This window comes from Physeter macrocephalus, chromosome 9, assembly GCF_002837175.3.
Source record: "Physeter macrocephalus isolate SW-GA chromosome 9, ASM283717v5, whole genome shotgun sequence".
In the NCBI taxonomy this organism is placed as follows: domain Eukaryota; kingdom Metazoa; phylum Chordata; class Mammalia; order Artiodactyla; family Physeteridae; genus Physeter; species Physeter macrocephalus.
In genome coordinates this window covers 95,682,798-95,706,185 of record NC_041222.1, presented here as the reverse complement: position 1 = coordinate 95,706,185, position 23,388 = coordinate 95,682,798, and the positions used below count along the sequence as shown (strand labels likewise).

General features: G+C 42.1%; 2 protein-coding genes across 3 annotated transcripts in view; one reads left to right on the top strand and one right to left on the bottom strand.

Moving 5' to 3' along the window:
* The window catches only part of DOCK5 (dedicator of cytokinesis 5), a 224,520-nt gene that overhangs the window by 1,743 nt on the left and 199,389 nt on the right, over positions 1 to 23,388 (bottom strand). The window contains exons 49-53 of one of the 2 annotated variants that reach the window (XM_024130807.3): positions 16,993 to 17,161; positions 16,184 to 16,322; positions 15,119 to 15,222; positions 12,592 to 14,527; positions 8,493 to 8,687 (exon numbers count right to left, since the gene is read on the bottom strand). In XM_024130807.3, coding sequence (XP_023986575.1) covers positions 14,423 to 14,527; positions 15,119 to 15,222; positions 16,184 to 16,322; positions 16,993 to 17,161 — 517 coding nt within the window. In that variant the 3' untranslated portion in view covers positions 8,493 to 8,687; positions 12,592 to 14,422. Of the gene's footprint in view, positions 1 to 8,492; positions 8,688 to 11,128; positions 14,528 to 15,118; positions 15,223 to 16,183; positions 16,323 to 16,992; positions 17,162 to 23,388 lie in introns of those variants that run through there. The other variant, XM_055087329.1, reaches the window with a different exon arrangement.
* On the top strand, positions 3,457 to 5,513 carry GNRH1 (gonadotropin releasing hormone 1). Its single transcript, XM_007113968.3, has 2 exons — positions 3,457 to 3,609; positions 5,282 to 5,513. Exons 1-2 carry the CDS (start codon positions 3,457 to 3,459, stop codon positions 5,384 to 5,386), a joined length of 258 nt encoding a protein of 85 aa, XP_007114030.2. The 3' UTR covers positions 5,387 to 5,513.

Here is a 23,388-nt window from a genome sequence, read left to right as displayed (position 1 = left end):
TCCTCTTCCCTACCCTATCACAGATCTGACAACCTCCACAGAGGTGGCTGGGCAAAGCAAGAGTTTATTTGGGTGGAACAACGTTGCTCTTTATGCCAAGATCCTTGCAGATGTAATTATTTCACAGGACACTGGGCAACAACTGACTGGTTTAGCATCCTACTCGAAGAGAAATGCCAATCCCGGCTCTAAAATGAACACATATTCAGTTACCTTTAAACATTTTTCCGCTCAGCAAATGTAACAGGCCTGGGCTTCCCTGGTGGCGCAGTGGTTGAGAGTCCACCTGCTGATGCAGGGCACACGGGTTCGTGCCCCGGTCCGGGAAGATCCCACGTGCCGCGGAGCGGCTGGGCCCGTGAGCCATGGCCGCTGCGCCTGCGCGTCCGGAGCCTGTGCTCCGCAACGGGAGAGGCCACAGCGGTGAGAGGCCCGCGTACCGCAAAAAAAAAAAAAAAAAAAAAAAAAAAAAATGTAACAGGCCTAACATCCAACTGTACATGAAGGTTTAATTCTGTGTCAGATAAAACATATCTTTGGACAGCGTCTGTGCAATTGTGCTGGGAGACATTTACTAAGACCTTGAAAATAGTAGGGGAAGAGAATTTAATGGTTTAAATCAAACTGGTTTAAAGCCACCCTAGACTTTCTACGGAGTGGGATCTGACGGCGAAGACTTAAATCTTCTGTAATTTAAGAAAGAAGTATTAAAAATTAAAAGTCCACTTCCTTTGGGAAAAAACCCCCACATATCTTTGATGCAGAAGTAGAGGAAACATTAGGTCTAATCTGGCTAAAAGGTCCTTACCCTTTATTCGTTCATTCATACATTCATTCCAATCTATACTTATTGAATGCTGATTAAATGCTGGGGATTTTTTATTTATTTATTTGGCTGCGCCGGGTCTTCCTTGCCGTGTGCGGGATCTAGTTCCCTCACCAGGGATCGAACCCAGCATGGAGTCTTAACCACTGGACCACAAGGGAAGTCCCTTAAATGCTCGGGATTTATTAACAGATGTTTAAATAAGATGGGATCCTTGACCATCATGAGTTACAGTCCAGGGGTAAATTAGGAAAGACAATCATGTATTCAAATAAATGTAATAAAGAGTAGTGGATCTCTCTCTTTTTTAAATGCTTGTACTGTGTAAATAAAACGTCCGAGGGCTCACCGCTGGGGTGAAACATACCTCTGTAAAATTTGGATCATGATATCCACTTTGCAGGACTGTAATAATGAAGCAGGTTAGTCTCATTCACATGCCGGATTATTTCTCATCTTTGTACTCCCATGACCTTTAGCACAGGGATTTGCATCTTTTAACTCAATAAGTATCTACTGAAATGAGTTGAACCATGGGCCTAAATCTGCTCTAGATGGTTTTGCATTTAGCGGATTCTAACTACAATGTTTCTCCTTACCTTTCTGACGCTGTATAAAGCTTTCAAGAAAGAAGATGTGGTATTTATACACGATGGAATGTTACTCAGCCATAACGGAGAATGAAATAATGCCATTTGCAGTAACATGGATGGACCTAGAGATGATCATACTAAGTGTAGTAAGCCAGACAGGGAAAGACAAACATCATATGATATTGCTTATATGTGAAATCAAAAAAAAAAAAAAAAAAAAGTGATACAAATGAACTTATGTACAAAACAGAAATAGAATCAGACATAGAAAACAAATTTACAGTTACAAAAGGGAAAAGGGAGGGGAAGGATAAATCAGGAGTTTGAGATTAGCAGATACACACTACTATATATAAAACAGATAAACAACAAGGATCTACTGTATAGCACGGGGAACTATACTCAATATCTTGTAATAGCCTATAAGGGAAAAGATCTGAAAAAGAAGTTACACATATATATGTGTGTGAGTGTGTGTGTGTGTGTGTGTGTGAATCACTGCTGTACACCTGAAACTAACAGAACATTGTAACTCAACTGTACTTCAATTTTAAAAACTAAATAAATTAAATAAATAAAAAATAAGTCAAGGAGGAAACCTGGAGGGTAGCAGACTGGGGAATTTTCAAACTCACACCATCATCTACTTTAGAGATCCTATATGGGCTTGGAATAGTACCAATGATCACTTATTGCCTATAAATCAGCTCCTTTTAACACACGAGGAATCTAAGAGCTGAGACCAGATCCCGGGCATCCTGACTCAACCTCTACAATTATTGCATGGCCCCCTCTGTGAAAGTTTTTATGTGTGCATTTAACACGACATTCTAAGACAGCTATTTTCCTTGAACTCTTGATAGGTCTGTCAGTTTCCTCAAGGGGATCCTACCTAGCTAGATTTTAATCACTTTGAATTGTGGCCTCAGCTATAAAAGTCTTAGCTGAGGTTTTAATGGCCAAGATTTAAGTAAATTTAACAGATACACCAGTGGGTGTTCCAATTACATACAGCATTAAGGGCTTTATGTGAGGCTTAAAAAATATTTACTATTAAAAAAGAAATAAAGTCCACGTGCTGTGCAATTAACCAGCAGGGAAGATCTCAGTGTCCTGGAAAAGTTTCATATAAAAAGGAAGCTAGAAAAATGAAAAGTCAAATTCAACACACTCCAAAGGAAGCTTGCGATTTGGGGGACTCTTTGCTCTCAAACAGGTAAAATGCTTTGTATTTCTAGCACTTTTTTTAGACTGCATGCTATTGTCTGTCTATGGGGCATTTTATAAGAGCTAAGGCCAGGTATGGTGTCTAAAGAAACCTTGACCTTCCTGATCCTTGTCACCTCCAGCCACAGAGATCCAGACTTTGGGGAATGGCAGCAGCTCATCAACCAATATTTGATTTTGTCTTTGGCCTCTACCCCACCAGTGAAAATTCCTTTGTGAGAATTCCACATGTAATTCAATAATTCAAGGCTGCCTTGGCCACGGAGGCAGCTGGTGTGGAACTCCGTGCTTTGAAAAGCGTGGACTCCTCTCTCACACTCACAGATGGTCCAGCCAGCGGCAATGTGTGGAAGACCAGAGGACAGATACTCAGCAAAACGTAAATTAGCAATGGGTAGCCATTTAATGTCAAGCAACTTATGTTAGCCAGAGACTCCTAGTAGGAGCCCCTTTTCAGAGCAGATGGTCCGATTCTCTTTATCTCAGGAATGAAAACCAACCACGGGGCGGGGCTGGGGAATATGAAGACAAAAAGTGAATTTGATAAAGGAGGAATCCTGAGGTTTGGATCACCAAATAAATAAGACACATTAAAATAGTTTAGCTCTAAAAAGCACTCAACATGTGAGTTTAAAGGAGTGATTTTGTCTCCAGTGGCTAGGAAACTCAAGGCAAGCAAAGTACCTGCATGTGAAAACCGTAGATGACTCCCACGTCCGTATTCTGCCGGGTTAGTGACACCAGTGTTAGGCTTTTCACCAAAGGAGTCTTTGCTCAACCCAGTCTGGGTCTATTTTTATGGTCGCATTGATGTTCCTTAGAATGGAGCCGATTCCAAAACTTCTAGCTGGACTTATCCTGCTGACTCTCTGTGTGGCGGGCTGCTCCAGCCAGCACTGGTCCTACGGGTTGCGCCCCGGAGGAAAGAGAAATGCTGAAAATCTGCTTGATTCTTTCCAAGAGGTAAGTTTCTCTCAGCTTCAAAATGAGACATGGCTTATGTGATCCAACTGAACGATGCCAACATCCTGCGCGCGTCCAACAGTGCTACCGATTCTTGGCTCCAACCTAGGTATTCCGGGGGAGATACGGCACTTCCAAAGTCAAGTCCCACTCCTGCTTTCAATTCAGACAGGGACTAATGGGACAAAGAGCAGGAATAATTCCTAGACGAACAAGCGCAAAGGGGTGTGTCGTACTCTGAGGATATAGATTTGCCAAAGGAATTAGAAACAAGTGGATGGAGCCAAGGTCTCTAGTACAAGATGATTCTTTGGGATTTGGAAAGAAAATCTTAGAACTCTGCCTTTTTTTTTTTTTTTTTGTAATTTCATGTTTTAAAAATATCTGTGATATTAGGTCAGCAGTACATTTTTATTAACGTAAATAAGTATCCTTATCAAGGGTGCATGCTCTACAATTTTTTTTTTTTAGATTTAATTTTATTTATTTTTGGCTGCGTTGGGTCTTCATTGCTGCACACGGGCTTTCTCTAGTGGCAGCGAGCGGGGGCTGCTCTTCGTTGCGGTGCGTGGGCTTCCCGTTGTGGTGGCTTTTCTTGTTGAGGAGCACAGGCTCTAGGTGTGCGGGCTTCAGTCGTTGTGGCGCGTGGGCTCAGTAGTTGTGGCGCACGAGCTTAGTTGCTCCACGACATGTGGGATCTTCCCGGACCAGGGCTCGAACCCATGTGCCCTGCATTGGCAGGCGGATTCTCAACCACTGCGCCACCAGGGAAGTGCCTACAATTTCTTTTTAATGTTATGGGCACTCAAGAAAAGAAGCTGGAGGCCCTTAGAGGAGAGGAGTTAGCAAGCTCAAGGAGACAAAATACATTCTGGAAAATATGCTGGATTTGATTCCATAGAAATTAGTTTTCAGTTCTACTACCAGAACTAACACAGGTACTTGGGGTTTTTTTATCTATAAAATGTGACTTCTTGGGGCCATGTGAGGCTCACATGAGCGGAGCCATATATCTTGGCTGCTTAATCCAAAAAAATGTTAGTGGATTAACGAAAGACAGCTGTTATTGTTTTTTAAGTTAATGGGAAACGAATCAGGCCCTAAAGGATGAATGATTCAGGTCTGGACACTCAATATAGAGCTGAGAATGGGAAACATAGCTAGAGAAACTTAAAACCATCTAGTTTTCACTGAAAAGAAATATCTCATTTTGGAGAAATAATAAAGATAATTTAGTATGAAACAAAGCAGCCCAGAATCTGACATTCCCTCTCCACAGACTATATGTGAAGCAACTCTCTTCTAACTAGGACATATTTAGTAAAAACTAGAAAATAAGATCAACCTTAGTCATAACTATAAGCTCTTGTATTTTTTTTGTATACCATCCCGTCATGAGGCTTGAAGTGCTTCATTCTCATCAACTGTAGGGAGAAAAATATTCTCTCTCCTTATTAAGGCCCATTTCCTCCAGAACTGCACACCAATCTGTAGAAGTGTCTGACAGCATTGCTATGATCTTTTAAAGTCTCCATCCCAATTCTCAGCTTTCTCAGACCCACAACCCCCTTGACTTCACTTCCCACACACAGTTTTTGGTGGAAATGGAAAATACCATTTCATTTCTGTATCTCCATCTCCAAGAATCACATTTTTTTTTTTTTTTTTGCAGATAGCCAAAGAGGTTGATCAACCAGCAGAACCTCAGCGCTTTGAGTGCACCATACAGCAGCGCCATTCTCCACTCAGGGACCTGAAAGGAGCTCTGGTGAGTTAACAGTGTTAATAACATGGAGCTTTAGAGACGGACGGGCCCTGGGTACCACCACTTTGGTCATCCACTTAGGACAACCATCTCTAGCTACTGCAGGGCTTACCTTTCTGACTGCCTGAACTCCTCCTGTACTGGGCCCTGGCCATTCCATAACACCCCTTTTCAGTGGTTAGACAGTACTAATGATTGGAACCCTTTCTCTTTTTTTCTTAAATTGAAATCTCTTTGCAACCTTTATCTACTAATCTCAGCTCTAGCCTATGGGATGACTGACAAAACAAGTTTCTTACCACTGCTACATGTCAGTTCTTCAAGTATGTTCCTCAAACTCTCTAGACTATTCTTCTCTAGGCTAATCCACACCTCTCCACTGGATTCTTCAACAGTTCTTGGTATAACATGGTTCTCCCTGGGAAATGTAGAAATCAAAAATGGTGCTCTAATTACTTTTCTTTCTCTTTGGAATAAAAACTCCCAAACTAGTAAATTTATAATTCAGAGCCACAGATTTGACTTCCAGTTTTCTGATTGGACAATACTAATTTTCCAAATTCCCACCCAAAATGGAACTCTACTAACCCAATGTAGGTTTTTGATTTTAAAAAATGTATAAAGAGAATTGAATATAGAAATTGAAACCTGAATTCAATTCTGATTCTCTGAGCTCCATGGTCCACTTATTTGCAGCAGTTAGAAGGCATTACAGTTAACTTTCAGCTATGCCCAGGAGCAGAAAAAGCCTGAATACATCATATATGAAGATGAGCAATAGGTTTTATTTTCTCCATTGACTTCAATTTCTACACCCATAGGACAGAGAAAAAGTGGACATATTTATTTCCTTTCTTTTTCTAATCTTGTTTACCTCGTGATAAAACTAATAGCAAACATGACATTAGAAAGACAGAATTGAGGCAAAGACTGGATTCATAACAGATGGATGGGGACTTCCCTGGTGGTCCAGTGGTAAAGAATCCGACTTCCAATGCAGGGGACGTGGGTTCAATCTCTGGTTGGGGAACTAAGATCCCACATGCCTCAGGGCAACTGAGCCCGCGTGTAACAACTATTGAGCTCGCTCGCCTCAACTAGAGCCCACGTGCCGCAAACTACAGAGCCCACGTGCTCTGGAGCCTGCGCGCCACAACTAGAAAGAGAAAACCCACACACCACAACTAGAGAGAAGCCCATGCGCTGCAACGAAGATCCCATATGCCACAACTAAGACCCGACGCAGCCATTAAAAAAAAAAAAAAACACACACAGACAAAAGGATCAGACCTTTCTTTCACCTCTGTCCTCACATCCTACCTGTAACCTATTAATGTAGATATTATGCTTATTAAACGACTTATAAAGACACGATCTAGCTCTCTAGCACTTTCTAGTGTGCAAAAACAAATGGATCTATTCTTTCTATATCAATATTTTAGAAATTAAAATGTTCAAACATAATGAAACTCAGCTCAGAAAATCAACCTTGATGTATTTGCTACTCACATATTTTTCAGGAAAGTCTGATCAAAGAAGAAACTGGGCAGAAGATGTAAATCCACTGGACCAGAAAAACTGACAACACAAGTGTAATTCTGACTTTGAAGTCTGTGACCCATTTAATATCTGTAAATTGTGTGAATTTCAGAAATTCTTACGCCAGGTTGCACACGATGAAGTGCTGTGTTGGGAATAAAGTGGCATAAATGTGAAGTCTTTCTCTAACTCAGAACTCTGGTCGGGGTGGGACATTGTAAGCCCCCAAAGGGGGTCCCCCAAGTGTGTCGACTGGGGGCAGAGGACAGGAGAGATAACACAAAGGCACCGTTATTGTTGACTAAAGGAATCTCATGGTTCACTTCCACCACCACCAACCTGCACCCTGAACCCACAGGACAACTGGTCCCTGGCCAATACTGAGTCAGTCCAGTTTTCTATGGGGTGGTAGCTTTCTCTTTGACCATACCCTACAGAAGCAAGATGGGGCCATGGCCAAAGCTTCCCCTCCAGATCGTCTCTAATCTCTTTGAGAGTCAACCGGAACCTGAGAGAGGCCTTGGGGAAAGGAGGCCTCGTCCAATGCTCCTTCCGGCTCCACGTGGTCCCTCCAAGTTCATCAGAGCGAGCGGTGCACAAGGTCCAAGGCCTAAAAATTATAGCATTCACCTGTCTGAGCTTTTTGGTATTTCTCTGAAGAAACATATGGATTGTAGTCAGTTGAAGACGGGATTCAGGCGTTCCCGTGTCCCCTGGTCAAACAGCACGGCCACCACTCATTCTCCAGAATGGGCTAGATAGATGCATAAATATTTTCATTAACGCTTGTATCGGCCTTGGAAAGTAGATATTGTCTTCCCTTTAAAGTGAGGAAACCAGAGCTCCGAGAGTTTACGAGGCCCACCGGGTTCTGCCAGGTTCCAAGGTCAGTGGTCCTGTACTGCACCATGATGAGCAGCCAATGAACTTGGACTTGGAAACCCAGTTATTTGGTTACTGGGGCTCATATGTCAACTTAGTTTTCCTGGTGACCATTTCTCCATGAGGTCCCAGACACTATGACACTAGGTTTCTCATTTATTCTCATAATTCCCCAGTGGCCATGAGGCCATTTGAAAAACCCAAATTTCATATAACTTGCCTGATGTCACAGCAACAAATTGTGCCTCTATTTGCATGGCAAAGATCTAAGGCTTTTTTCCTCTTTTAATCAGACCGATGGAGCCTTCTTCCACCCCTTCAAAAAACGGCAGGACTTGGGCTACGGAATCTGAACAGGGGTCAGAAACATTCCACAGGGGAGAAAACCCTTCCTTTTTAAAACATGTATTTACTACCATACAACACTAGATTTCCCAAGTATCTCCTATTGAGGAATCTCTAAAACTGAATCAAAGAACTACCTCAATTCCATTTTAATAAAATTAGGCAACGATGTGGTTTACAATCTACCTTATGTTTCTTCATGGAACAAAAGGCAAACCTGGATTATTGCATTAATCAATACTTACAGGGCAGAATAAGGGGCTTAAGGTCGCCAGTCACTCAGGAACTATTTTTGCTTTTATAGAAACAATCTTTGCGTTAGTTAACACATTACAAGAGGAAGGCCACACACCCATTTATTTAATACATCCTGTTGGGAACATCAGCTTTCCTTCACCAGAGCGTGTCTTTGGGACCGTTCCTTCGGAGGTAGCTGTGGGCCTCTCTGACTGGCGAGTAAAGACGCTGCTCATTCAGCTTCCCGATACTGAAGTTAGAGGCTTGGGATGAACATGTTGAGTATTTGACTCTCAAATGGCTCAAGTGACTAAAGGGAAGGAGAGAAAATGACCACTTTATTAAAATTATAAACACTTTCCTGAATAACTTCTAAGTAGTCCGAAACCTTTCAAAATAAAAAATGGGGAAACATAGCTTCAAAAAAAGTCTGCAGCCTTTCAAAATAAAGGATGGGGAAACATACCAAATGATACTTTTTAATGAGACGGGTTCTCAAACGTACATGGCTTTAAATGATCAAGTAACAGAAAGAACGGCTTGAAGATAGACCATCTTTAGCAAAAGTTTTAGAAGTTGTAGTATCCTCAAGGTGACTGGAAAAAAAGCTAAGAATCACTGCACAAGATAACAGCACGTACACATCTTGACAGTGGAAGATGCTCTAAAGTAGTATTTCTCAATGGGGACCCTAGATTCAAACAGATACTCCACGTTTATTGACTCAGAGTCTCTGGGGCCCAAGCCATCTGCATTTTTAACCAGCATTCTGGTGATTCTTATGTACACAGACAGTAGAGCATCATTGCTCTGAAAGGCAATAAATTACACGTTTTAAAGTACTAGGACACGTTCTTTAAAATAAAATAAAAAAATCTATGCATCAACCCAGGACTTAAGACAGTGGTGCTATTCTAACCCGAGTGAGGCTGCCCCCTCTTTCCAATCTGACTCATCACCAGCAGGGAGTTTAAGAAAAGCACCTTGAACACTGATTTGCTAAAGCTGTTATTTCCTCTAAGGCAATGGTTCTCAACCTTGGCCTGACATTGGGATAACAAGGAGAGATTGAAAAGAAATACTAATGCCTGGGTCGCACTCCCTTCCCTTGGAAATTCTGATCTAATTGGTCTAGGGTGTGGCCTCTTCCCAGGTTCAACCTACTTTGTTGAACTTGGTTTGAGAATCCATTCCCATCCTTTCAATGTAAGTTATTTGATATACCTTTTAACCTCTTTATTTCCCTTTACCTCTGCCTAATTATCTGTGGTGAATGAGTGAAGAAATAGGACTTATTTTATACTTATGTTATTTAATACTAATTGTATTAAATAAATTGTTGTAAACTGTCAGCTCAGATGCCCAGGGATGAATGGGGTGTGGGTGGAGGTGAAGTAAAAACCAAATAGTTTGCGGTTTTTATTGCTTCCAGGCAAAGATGACTCTATGACCCCACAGAACTAGTTTAAACAAATAGGACCAGTAATGAAATGAGACCAGAAGAGATGGTGGGTGTGATGTGTCAATAAGGAAAAGTCCAGGAATGAGTTCATTTCATTAATATAAGGGTAATAATCAACTAAATACACAATAAACTTTAAAATACAGTTCCATTTTTAATTTAAAAAATAAATAACAGCAAATGTGAACAAAATTTTTCTACTTCAACACACATCTTCTTAACTGTTCATGTGTGAAACCCGACGAGTTTACAAAATCAAGGCAACTGAGCTTTTGACAAAGTTTGGGTGAACAACTCACAAAATTTCACTACTGGATGAATCTGGGCAGCATGTAAAGGAGCGGAGCCTTGGCTGGATTGTAGGAATCAGCCTGAAGTCGTCGACTTGAAAGGAAAACTCTCTCCTTTTGTAGATTAGAACTGATGGTTCCACTCTCAACCCACCCAAAGAGCAACTTACCTTTTCCAATTTAATTTTACAGTCCTACTTAGTCAAGGAGTATGGACCTAAAAGCCTTTGAAGAGAAACTTAGTTTTCTTCTGACTCTCTTTTGCATTCACTTAGAATAAAAGCTAGGGCTGAAAGGATTCTAAAAATCATGTAACCTCAAATATATATGATTTCATGTGGAAACTGAGGTCCAGGGACTGACTACAAATTGACCTTCCAAAAGGTACACCCTTCAGTCTTGTTTTGTGTTGATGGTGGGGTTTTTCTCCCCTTTTCATTATAGCTGAGAAGTGAGAGGGAGGGAAGTATATATTGAAGGGCCTTCTAAATACCTTTTATAAAATGACAGCATGGACACGAGGGAAACTTCTGTGGGGCTGGGAGTATAGCCTGTGGATCTGAGAGGTGGTGACATGGGTAGACACTACTGTAAAAGTGCATCCACCTGTACACTAAGATTTATGCCCTTGACTATATGTAAGTTATGTCTTTTTTTTTTTTTTTTTTTTGGCTGTTCCATGTGGCTTGGGGGATATCTTAGTCCCCTGACCAGGGATCGAACCTGTGCCCCCTGCAGTGGAAGCACAGAGTCTTAACCACTGGACCACCAGGGAAGACCCAGTTATGTCTTAATTTTAAAACAAGAAATCACCCCACGATCTGGGGGCAAGCAGAGGGGCAGGACCCTTGAAGCTTGGGAAGAGTTAGCAAAGAGAGATTGTTATCTCAGATCCTGCTTTATTGCTGGTTTTGTCTTAGGGATCTGAGGGTGGCAGGTTTTTTTTTGTTTGTTTTTTGTTTTTTTTTTTTTTTTGCGGTACGCGGGCCTCTCGCCCAGCCGCTCCGCGGCATGTGGGATCCTCCCAGACCGGGGCGCGAACCCGGTTCCCCTGAATCGGCAGGCGGACACGCAACCACTGCGCCACCAGGGAAGCCCCGGCAGTTGTTTTTAAGGGGTCTGACAGGGGAAAATGACTGTAATTCTGGAATCAAGGCGTGAAGGTGGAGGAGGGGGAGGGAACCCATGGCCCAGGAGTCTGATTTAGGGTTTCCCTTTCCTCTAACCCCACTCTCTTGCCAATCCAACGGCACACCGCAGTCCTTATATCCCGGGGCTGTTCCCTTAGAACACACTGGACCGCCACAGCCTGGGGGTCTAGGAAGGTGTCTGGCATTCAGTAAGAGCTTAATATATGTTGTATGAAAACAATTCTTGAAAAAAAAAACTCAAAGCAAGAAAAGTCACCAGGACAGAGAGAGAGGGAAAAAAAAAAGGATTAAAAAAAAATAAATCCCATAAACCAACATCCACAAAGGTTGTGACAATTTGGGGGTTACTTCAATACTTCACAGTTCTTATCAAGGAATATAAAGACCAGTTGTTTCTTTTTTATGCCCTGTCCCTCATCTCTCCTACAATTAAGGTAATCCTAAGGCATTTCTTTGCAGATTTCCTCTTTGACTTCAGGACAGACATTCCTTAGGATCTTCTGTCAAATATAACTCTTTCTGACCTAATAGTTTCCCAAGGAGATGAACTGTCCAGTGTTCCCTGTGACCTACTATTCACAACATTACCTGGAATCCTTTGTACTCAGACAGGAGAGATCTAGGATTTCCATGGATGTGGAAAGGGAATCCTATGGGAAAATGTTACGTTAAAAAAGGGAAGATATTTGGGCACTGGTGTATCCGATGTCCCCAGCCTCTGACCAAAGACCAGGCTCACAACTCATTCCTAGAGCTCGGAAGGGACAGGCTTCAGGTTTGTTTCTTCTGTGACCTAGTTTACGTCCTTCTGTTTTAACGGCAGCCTGGAAAGCAGGGTGAAGCCCACAAACCCCCTCCAGCCAGCCTGCCCAGCAACTTCTCAGAAGCTGCTCCAGGCACCATGTCAGCCCTGCACACTCTGTCCCTTCCTGCTCTTTTCTTGCCACTTAAAATCCCCTCCAGGTCTTTTTTTTTTTTTTTTTGGCCGAGCTGTGCGGCATGTGGGATCTTAGTTCCCCGACCAGGGATCGAACCCACACCCCCTGCACTGGAAGCATGGAGTCTTAACCACTGGACTGGCAGGAAAGTTCCCCCCTCCAGGTCTTATTAACACTTTGTCTCTAGTCATACATAATTATATAGGAGTCCACCTTTTGGAAAGGGACTGTTGTGTGCAGAACTAACCTGCACCCACCTTCCAAATTATCTTTGAAAAAAAAAAAAAAAGGAACATCAATCATGCTCGTGGAGAGTTCCAGATCTTACCCAGGCCCAGCAGAGACAAGAAAGGCACATTTCGTGAGGACTTACTTCACGTATTCGGTCTCACTTGAACCCCAAGGCAGCTTGCATGGTAGGGATGGTCCCCATTTTGAGAGGTGAAGACATGAAAACTCTAGACAATTTCAAATAATTTGAGGGAGTTTGCAAAGCTGAGAGAGGACATAGCTGGGTTGATTCAAACCCCAACGGGTTACTTCCAGAGCCTGGGTTTCTTCCCATTTCATCACACTGCAGGAGCTCCTGCGCGGAGCGAAGGAAAGAACGCAGCACTTTTAAATGTGCACACTCATGTCTTGAGTAACCCTGGACACATCTCAGAGGTTTTGACTTCCCTGACCCTGTGATGAATTCACATGGCTCTCCTAAAAGGGGTGAAACAGACACACGAAGATGCAGGCAAGCAAACCCAAATTCTCAGAGGTGAAATCTCTGTCTCTTTCTTGTCTACCTCGAAGGAAAGGGGACCTGGCCAGGCTGTGGAAGAGTCCCCGGTGAGCACACCCAGAGGTCGACCCAGGGCATCCACAGTCAGAAAGGTTTCTATTTTGCCATAAACACCCAAACAGTATAGAAACATCTGGGACATTTCCACTGTTGTTCCAACTAGGGGTAGGGATTGAAGAATTTGTCAGGGTTGTCTTCTAGAGATGTTATCTGGGTATAACCTCAATGAGCAAGCTGGGTTATTAGAAAGAATCTGTAGTAGGATTTTCTGTGTTTAGCCTCAATTTCCTTATCTGCAAAATGAGGGGGGGAGGGTGTCTGTATGAGCTTTAAGGCCCTTCCAGCTCAAAAGGTCTTTAACTTTGTGTGGCTGTTTGTGTATCTGGTGGTAATATATGATCCTCTGAAGCACCCCACTTTTTCTTCTGAAAAGAGGATTGACAGGAGTACCATGAACATGTCATCAAATTAATTCCACAATCAAGAGGAATAAATAATCAAAGCGAGATATTGCACTGTATTCTCCAGGGTAAAATCAGGTTGCAGACAGGGGCTGCCGAGCCATTCCAATGGGATCTGGAAGAGAAGCAGTTCAATCCGGACTTCTAAGTCCCTTATATCCAGTGATTTGAGCTCAGAGGAGGTAACAGGACAAGAAAACTGTGTGCAAAAGACAGAGCCTCAGGAGTCCATGGTAGGAAGGAGTGACTGCCATGCAGTTAGGACCATTAGTCGGGAGTGTGAGGGAACTCCTGGCGCGCGGCGGGGGCAAGGAGGGCAGCTTTTCCGTGTCACAGGTGGGTGGGGGGACACAGGTGCTCAGGGCTCACGACCGAGTCCATGTTCTTTCGATAATGATAGCCATTCATACTTGAAAGCAGCCAGTCTCCATTAAAAAGATGTTCTTTTCCACAGAGGAGACACAGGAGACCTCAGAAAGATAGATGATTCCGGCTACCAAAGTACTTGATGTTGATCTCTTCCAATATGTTGTATGGAACAAGGTATGTATGTCCACGTGAGAAAACTACGTCTTAAGCACAGCTTTTCAGAAGCAAAGCAAGAAATTCCTCCAAGGAATAGGTTACTGGGCTTTTCCCACCACCACTGAAGAACTTATCCAGGCTTTCGTAGACCCCAGTGGCACTGTGCTGGAGGCTGAAATGTAATAATGGTGAGGGAGAAACACGGGGCACAGCCGATTCCGGGATTCCTCATGGACCGGAGGAGACATGGCGTGGCCTCGGGCATCGATCAAAGAGAAGCTTTCTAAAGAATGAAACCAGTTTTGAGCTGGTGAACCTCAATCCCAGATGAGAAGGGGCGGCCAGCAGGGGACAACACACGCAACGAGGACACTGCCTCCCTGAGGCCAGCTCCCAGGCATCAGAGTTCCAGAGAGAGGACAAGACCCTTACTGGGATCCAGGTTCAGAAGAAAGGATGCCCGACTTCCGAGCTTTTGGAGGTGGAGGGGGCGGGGCTTTGGCTTCTCTTCGGACAGGCAGTGGGGCTGCAATCTGGTGGAGCAGACATACGAAAGGAGAAATGAGTCTTACATTTCTTCCTAATTCTGCCTTCTACTCCACATTTCCCACATTCTGCGTTAGCTTCGCACTGATCTGAGTTTATCTATACAGGCTTTGCAAGGTGAAAAGGGAAATTAGACGGATTTAATCTCCCCCTTTCCCTTGCATTAATCAGATATACACTAACACTGCTATATCCCCAATACTTGGCGTATATATAGTAGGGACTCAATAAATTTGTGTTGAATGAATGAAGGAAACCCATCGGAGGCCCCTTCCAGGTTGACTGTCACTCACTCAGAAGAAGTAAACTCCTCAGGTGTGAACGAGAACTCACTTCTTATTTCACTCCCCCTGGGGCCTGGGGTGAGGTACCTTCAATCTGATGAAAGGTCTCCTTGCATATTGTTCCTTCCCATTGAAAATCCCCCTCTCTTTACGGTTTTGGGAACGAACCAAGAATCGATTAGAGGGACAAATTGATGGGAAAACCTGCCTACTAAAAATCTTAGGAAATCCAACGCTGCATCCCCAGGAGCGGTAGGCTCTCTCTGGCCCCAACGTCTGCCGCCACCCCCCTACCTCTGTGGAGCTCCTCTGGCTGCTCTCGTAGGGCTTGCTTTTGGGTGGAGGGGGAGGTGGGACTGTAGCCATCATCAGCCCGTCTGTCTGCAAAGATGGGGAGCCTGGAAATGACACAAAGTAGATGAAGGCAGAGAGAAAAATTCACCAAGGGATCTCATGACACTTCTGCTGGCCACGGTAACACCTAAACCCACTTGGTCAAGCAAATCGCTACGGTCACATTCTACAGTTTCTGTGGAGAGAATGAAAAAGACCGCTTACACCTTGGGATAGATGTAGCACCTTTCATTTATCTGAAAGCTTCACCAGAAGTTCTTAAGCAAAAATCTCACTTTTTTGTTGAAGGTTTTTACTCTTAAGCTGAAGATGAGAATATTTTCTAGAACTTAGGGTATTACTTTGTTCTCTGATATATCCCAAGTGCTTAGAAAAAGCATCTATCACCTACTAGGTAGTCAATAAATATTGGTTAAATTGAGCTGTCATAGTTTTATCATTTAAAGGGTGCAATATCCACTTCCTCCAGGAAAACTTGTCTGATTATCTGACACTCGGCTGACTACTGTCTCCCATTTGATGCGAAGATCTACCCCTCCAGCATTCCTTTGTACTAAGCGGTCCTTGTAATTCTTCTCAGGCTTTCTGTATTGCTGAGTCCCCAAGCCTGACTGTAAGTAGTCTATTGAATGGGTCTATTTCTTGTCCTTATCTTGGACCCTTCTCCATATAAAGTACACAGCTATCGCTGCCCAACAGTTCCAAAGTTACTCACTTCCTGTCTAGTCCTAGTCCAGATCTACCTCATTTATACCATCACAGTTGGAAAAGGGGCGGTGAAACCCTGTGGCTCCCCGTGCAGAAAACTTTCACGAGTCTTAGAAACCTAAGGATTCCTTGCCAAACCCTAATCTAATTGAATTATACCCACTACCACTGAATTGCACCTGCTTGACGATAATCTCATACACCTTGTGGCTATCTTGGTTAAAAATGGCCCCCATTCATAAACATACACCATCCTCTAGTAAAATGAATAGAAGGGGTGTCTACAGCGAGACTCACTCAGGGTCCTGGTCGCTTTAGGAGTGAGCGGGGGTGGGCTCAGGGGTGTTGACTGAGGCGGAGAAGAGCCATGAAACGGTGTCAGCCGATTGTCCGACAGCTGGAGACTCTTTGGCCTTTGTGCTTTTCTGCCTGGGCTCTAGCAGCGGGAGTGGGGAGAAACACAGCAAAACATTCTCACAGAGAAGCACGCTGGGCTCATCCATGCTCAGAACAACCTTATCAGCAGAGCAGAAACTGTTAAAGGGCAAAATTCCAGGAGCCCTTTCTAAGCTTACCGCACTGGCACGCTGGGGGCACCAGGGCAGAGACACTAACAAGGAATCACGGACCATAGGCTATTTTCTGGCCGGCCACAGACTTGATTTTAATCACAGTTGGACTGTGCCATTTAGGTTGGAGATGAGCCACCCTGATTCTCAGGAAGAGCTGGTCCTGCCACACTTAAAAACTTGATGTGGCTTACGAAAGAATCAAGTGCCTTTTATTTTTTTAAGCTAAAAGAAGGGAAGTGACAATGTTTGGATGGAGTCCTGGACCACAGTGGAGAGAACCACACCTCCAACCATTAATCCACAGGTTTATACTGTGGGTAAATCTCACGCCATTATTGATTTAGAGGCTCCGATCTCTGTACGTGTTTTTCTTAGCACCATCTGAGATCTGACCCTACCCCAGGCTGCTGAGTCCTGAGAAAGCATGCTAGGCTTCCGTCTGGTGACACGCAGCTGTGAAGTAAACGGTGAAAGGCCTGGCTCCAGGGAAAGCAATGGCAAACTGGCAAATCTATGGTGTTTGTTTGTTTTTACCATCAGATCAGGTTCTGATGCTTTCTCTGCGATGACCTGGGACTTGCGCAGACTCCAGTCTTTTCTCTTGAACTTGCTCATCCGGTTCTCACCGTCCTCTTTGAGGGACAGATCTTCCACTCTGGCCCCTGACGAGGCCCTGCGCTCCAAAAGGGGCTCCAGGATGGACCTATCAGGGGTGGGGGAGGGAAGGATTGGGAGTTTGGGATTAGTAGAGGCAAACTAGTAAATATAGGATAGATAAACAACAAGGTTCTACTGTATAGCACAGGGAACTATATTCAATATCCTGGGATAAACCATAATGGAAAAGAATATGAGAAAGAATAGATATATGTATAACTGAGTCACTTTGCTATACAGCAGAAATTAACACAACATTGTAAATCAACTATACTTCAACAAATTTTTTTTAAAAAGATTTGACCTATCAGCCACGAACAAGGACAAAGTCAGAAAACACTGATCACCTGACAGTCAAAACCGATATATGTACAACTGATTCACTTTGCTGTAGACCTGAAACTAACACAACATTGTAAATCAAGTATACCCCAATAAAAATTCAAACAAACAAAAAACTGACTCCAAAAAGACCAGGGGATATGACTCCACAGCCGAACCTTGACCTGTGGCATTGTTCTCAGGTTGTAATCTGAATTTCCAACTGCCAACTGAATAGCTCAAGGTCTACGTGTACAGAAATGAGGCCGTCCAAGTATGGAAAGAAAATACTAGTGAATATTTATCTTATCTCAGGAAGACAAGGTCTTATTTAACTTAGAGGTAAAGACAGAGTTCACACAGTAAAAGATGAATAGGCAGCTTTATGTAGTGGATAACAGCACATTCTCTGGAGCCCTACAGCCTGGGTTCAAATCCTACCTACACTGACTTGCTGGGTGACCTTGGGCAGATAACCTTTCATACCTCAGTTTCCTTCTATGTGAAATGGGGATAATAATAGTACCTACCTTGTAGGGTGATTACAGAATGCTTACATCAGTGCCTAGCATATAGGAGTACTCCTCAAATGTTTCTTAATTACAGTGATAGATTTTCAGGCACCATAGTGAAAACGGATTCATTCAAAAATCATAATTAGATGTTAATACATAGAGGAGAAGAGTTTGATGAGAAACAGGAGAGTCTCAAAATATCTCCCCATAAATTGCTTATTAATTAAAAAGGGAAAAAATAGTAAGTACTATTTTAAAAATAGAAAAGAAAATGGACCAAATCTTAACCACAGGATCAATTAAGTCACTAATAAGGGACAAATGGGTAATGTGCTTCCAGATATGATACCTGAAAAGGACATATCACACAGAAATGTATCACCTTAATCCTAAGCACGAGGAAACGTCAGACAAACCCAAACGAAAAAAAATTCTATAAAATAACTGGCCCATAATCTTCAAAAATGTCATTATGAAAGACAAGGAAAGGCTAAGGAAATGATTTCAAATTAAAGAATAGAGAGAAATGGCTAAATACAATATGTGATCCTGATTGGATCCTGTACCAGAAATTGCTATAAGACATTACTGGGTCAACTGACAAAACTGGAATATGGGTTGCAGCTTTAAGTATTGGGTCAATGTCACATTTAGGCTGTATTGAATGTAGTACGTGGTTACAATAAGACAATCTGCTTGCTCCATAGCCATGGTGTATGCAGCCCACTCTCAAATGGTAGACTGGGGGTTGGGGGGAGAGATAGAAAGGAATGATGTGGCAAAATGTAAAAACAAGGGGGGAGGGGTTAAAAACCTACCTTTGTGATGTATAGATTGCTTATAGCTTCTAAATGGGTATTTAATAAGTTCTGGTTTAATTAAAAATTGGTAGATTTTACTCCATAAAAATGAAAAGTTTGGAGGGATAGGTCGGCAGAGCACAGAGGATTTTTAGGGCAGTGAAATTATTCTATATGATACTCCAATGGTGAATATATTTACCAAAACTCACGATGTACAACACCACGAGTGAACCCTAACGTAAACTATGGACTTTGGGTGATGGTGATGTGTCAATGTAGGTTCATCAAGTGTAACAAATGTATCACTTTGGTGCTGGATGCTTATGGTAGGGGAGGCTGGGCATGTCCAGGGCAGAGGTTCATGGGAACTCTCTGTACTTTCTGGTCATTCTTGCTGTGAACCTAAAACTGCTCTAAAAATAAAGACTATTTTTTTCTTTTTTTTTTTTTTTTTTTTAGAAAAAGCTTTGATATGAAATAAGACAAGAGAAAAACAGCTATCAGCCTTTAGTATTTAAAAATTAAAAGCTTCTGTTCAGCAGAAAGCATCATTTGTAAACTAAAACTATTTGCTGTACATATTTTAGATGGCAAATATCATTAATGTATAAGAAACTTTTACAAATCAAAAAGAAAAAAATAGGGGCTTCCCTGGTGGCGCAGTGGTTGCGCGTCCGCCTGCCGATGCAGGGGAACCTGGTTCGCGCCCCGGTCTGGGAGGATCCCACATGCCACGGAGCGGCTGGGCCCGTGAGCCATGGCCGCTGAGCCTGCGCGTCCGGAGCCTGTGCTCCGCAACGGGAGAGGCCACAACAGAGGGAGGCCCGCATACCACAAAAAAAAAAAAAAAAAAATGAGTAGCTCAATTTTTACAAACTGTCAAAGGAGATAAACGGGTATTTCACGAAAAAAGAAATCCAAATAATTTTTTTAAAACTTAGTATCACTAATTATTAAATATGTAAATATTAAAATGAGATCACTGGAGGGGGCAGACTTTATTTTACATTTTATTATGGAAAATTCTGAACATTAAAAAGTGGAGAGAAATTAATAAACTTTTTTTTTTTTTTTTTTGGCTGCACTGTGTGCCATGTGGGATTTTAGTTCCCCGACCAGGGATCGAACCTGCGCCCCTTGCAGTGGAAGCACGGAGTCCTAAGCACTGGACCGCCAGGGAAGTCCCCGAGAGAATATAATAAATCTTATGTGTACATTACTCAGCATCAACAGTGATCAACTCATGGCCAATCTTATTTCTTATATACACCCAGTCATAGTCCTCACCCCTCACTGGGTTATTGGGAAGTGATTCCTAGATATCATATCTCATCTATAAATATTTCAGTGCATATCTCTACAAGGCAAGGATTCATCTTCATAACAAAACTACACTACCATCATCATTCCTAAAAAAGTGAATAATTCTCTAATTTCATCAAACATCCAATCAGTGTTCAAATTTCCTGTCTCATAATTTTTTTGGCAAGTGATTTGTTTGAATCGGGATCTAAACAAGATTCACTCATTGTATTTGGCTGATATACTTCTTAAGTCATTTTAAGCTTTTTAATATTTTAGGTCTCACTTTCTACAAAATATTTTGCCCTCTTCCTTGAAGATACAGGATGAGAAAGTACCAGGAAAGTCTGGTTAAAGAACCACTGGAGTCACCATGGAAGATGCTTCTAGAAGCAGAAGAAGCAGAAGAATCTTCTTCTTATTTTAGGTCTCACTTTCTACAAAATATTTTGCCCTCTTCCTTGAAGATACAGGATGAGAAAGTACCAGGAAAGTCTGGTTAAAGAACCACTGGAGTCACCATGGAAGATGCTTCTAGAAGCAGAAGAAGAAGAAGATTCTTCTTCTTTCTTACTTCAAATTATTCTCTCCTTTCCTGAATCATCTTTTATTATTATTACTTTTTTTAAAGATTACATGCCTGAATTTGCAATATTTTGGTATTTTCCAATTATTAGTATATTTAAGGGGAAGCCACTCACTATTATTTGTCTTAAATCTGCACTAATTAAAAAAAATCATAGAACTAAATTCCAAAACAGACGCTTATTATTCTTAAAACCAACCAAGCCAAACAAACAAAAAGAATCACTTCAGGGGCTTCCCTGGTGGCGCAGTGGTTGAGAGTCCACCTGCTGATGCAGGGCAAAAAAAAAAAAAAAAAAAAGTGACAATTAAAAACTAATAATAAAATTACATAGCAATATGGAAAATGCTTATAACAAAAAGACAAAGAGGAAAAGCGAATTACCAAACTAAATCTGTGCTATAATTGCAGCTGTGTAAAGATATCTATGTTAATGGTAAAGGATAGATAAATAATTTAGAAAATAATAAATATTTGAGGGCTTCCCTGGTGTCGCAGTGGTTAAGAATCTGGCTGCCAATGCACGGGACATGGGTTCAAGCTCTGGTCTGGGAAGATCCTACATGCCACAGAGCAGCTAAGCCCATGCACCACAACTGCTGAGCCTGTGCTCTAGAGCCCATGAGCCACAACTACTGAGCCCGCATGCCACAACTACTGAAGCTCGTGTGCCTAGAGCCCATGCTCCGTAACAAGAGAAGCCACCACAATGAGAAGCCCTCATACCTCAACAAAGAGTAGCCCCCGCTCGCTGCAACTAGAGAAAGCCTGCATGCAGCAGTGAAGACCCAATGCAGCCAATCAATCAATCAATCAATAAAATATTTGATTTCCAGGTAGAAGGCCATTTGGACAGGTTACTTTTGTGATATGATTATTATAATATGGAATTACGAAATTATAAATAAGTGTTAAGTCAACTGACTTAACTTATATTCAACATTAAAACACAGTGATGCTAAATACTCTTCATGTATATAAAATTAAGCAATAGGTCACAAAATGGTACATGCCATGCTTTTCCACTTGAACACAATTATGAATTCACTTCTTTAAAATATTTTAAATGTGAACATATGGAAAGGAACTCCATGTACCTGGCAAGAAGGCTCAACATCAAAAAGCCCTAAATTCAATCCATAAATTTAATATATCCCAATAAAAATAACAGGATTCCAGACAAGTTAATATGAAAATAAGCTATGTAAAACTAGCCAGACAAATTCTGAAAAAAAATTACTAGAAATTTTAAAACCTTTAAAATCTATAGTAATTAAAACTGCATTAGAACAAGTGCATGAACCACACAGGTAGATCTAAGAAATGGGGGAAAAGTCTACAAACAGACTAAAGAACATATTGGAATTTGATTTTTTTATAAGGCTGACATTTCAAATCAGTAGAGAAAAGATGGTTTGCTCACTAAATGTTATAGGGAGAACTGGGTAGCCAAGTAGGGAAAAAAAATTGGCTCTATGCCTTACACTTTATACCAAAATAAATTGCAAAGAATCACAGATTTTATTATAAATACTGAAAACCTAAAATTAGTCTTTTTGTAGTCTTAAAGTGAGGAAGTCCTTTATGATATAAAATCCAGAAGCCATAAAATCAAATATTAACTTATTTGACTGCATAAAAAAATCAGCATACCTAAATTAAAAATTAGAAGCAAAGTCAGAAGACAAAGGAAAAATTGGAAATATTTCAACTCATATCACAAAGGGTCAATATCCAACAGAAAAATGTACACAAAATATCTGACCACAGATCACAGAAAATAAAATACATACAAGCTAAACAAATGAAAAGATACTCAACCTCACACAAAACAAGAGGGATGAAAGAAAACCAATATGCAACCAAACAAAAGCCCTAGGCCAAGAAAATATTTTCCACCTATCAGACTGGTAAAAATTAAAAGGCCTGATAATACACAATTTGGTGGCAAGATGTGGCTGAACTGGCACCCTTGTGTGTTGCTGATGGGACTGTAAATGGGTATAATCTCCATGAAAGTCAGTTTAGGAATAATTTTGAAAACTGCAGCTACACATGTTTTGACAGAGCAATTTCACTTCTGGACTTTTTCTCATATTGATATACTTGAATATTAACAAAATAATATATTTTTAAATTTTTTTTTTGTTTTTTTTTTTGTTTTTTTTTGCGGTCCACGGGCCTCTCACTGTTGTGGCCTCTCCCATTGCGGAGTACAGGCTCCGGAAGCGCAAGCTCAGTGGCCATGGCTCACGGGCGCAGCCTCTCCGCGGCACGTGGGATCTTCCCAGACCGGGGCACGAACCCGTGTCCCTTGCATCGGCAGGCGGACTCTCAACCACCGCGCCACCAGGGAAGCCCCAAAATAATATATTTTTAAGGTTACTCATTGTTATCACTACTGTGATAGTAAAAGGCTGAAATCAAACAAATGTCCATCAACAGACAATGATGGAGCGTATCACGGGTAGGGAAATAATGAGATGTCTGCAACTCAAAGGAAAGAGGAGGCTCTCGCAGTTCTGAAATGCAATGATTTTCAAGATCTAGTCAGTGAAAAGAGCAAGGCAGGACTTCCCTGGTGGCGCAGTGGTTGCGCGTCCGCCTGCCGATGCAGGGGAACCGGGTTCGCGCCCCGGTCTGGGAGGATCCCACATGCCGCGGAGCGGCTGGGCCCGTGGGCCATGGCCGCTGAGGCTGTGCGTCTGGAGCCTGTGCTCCGCAACGGGAGAGGCCACAACAGAGG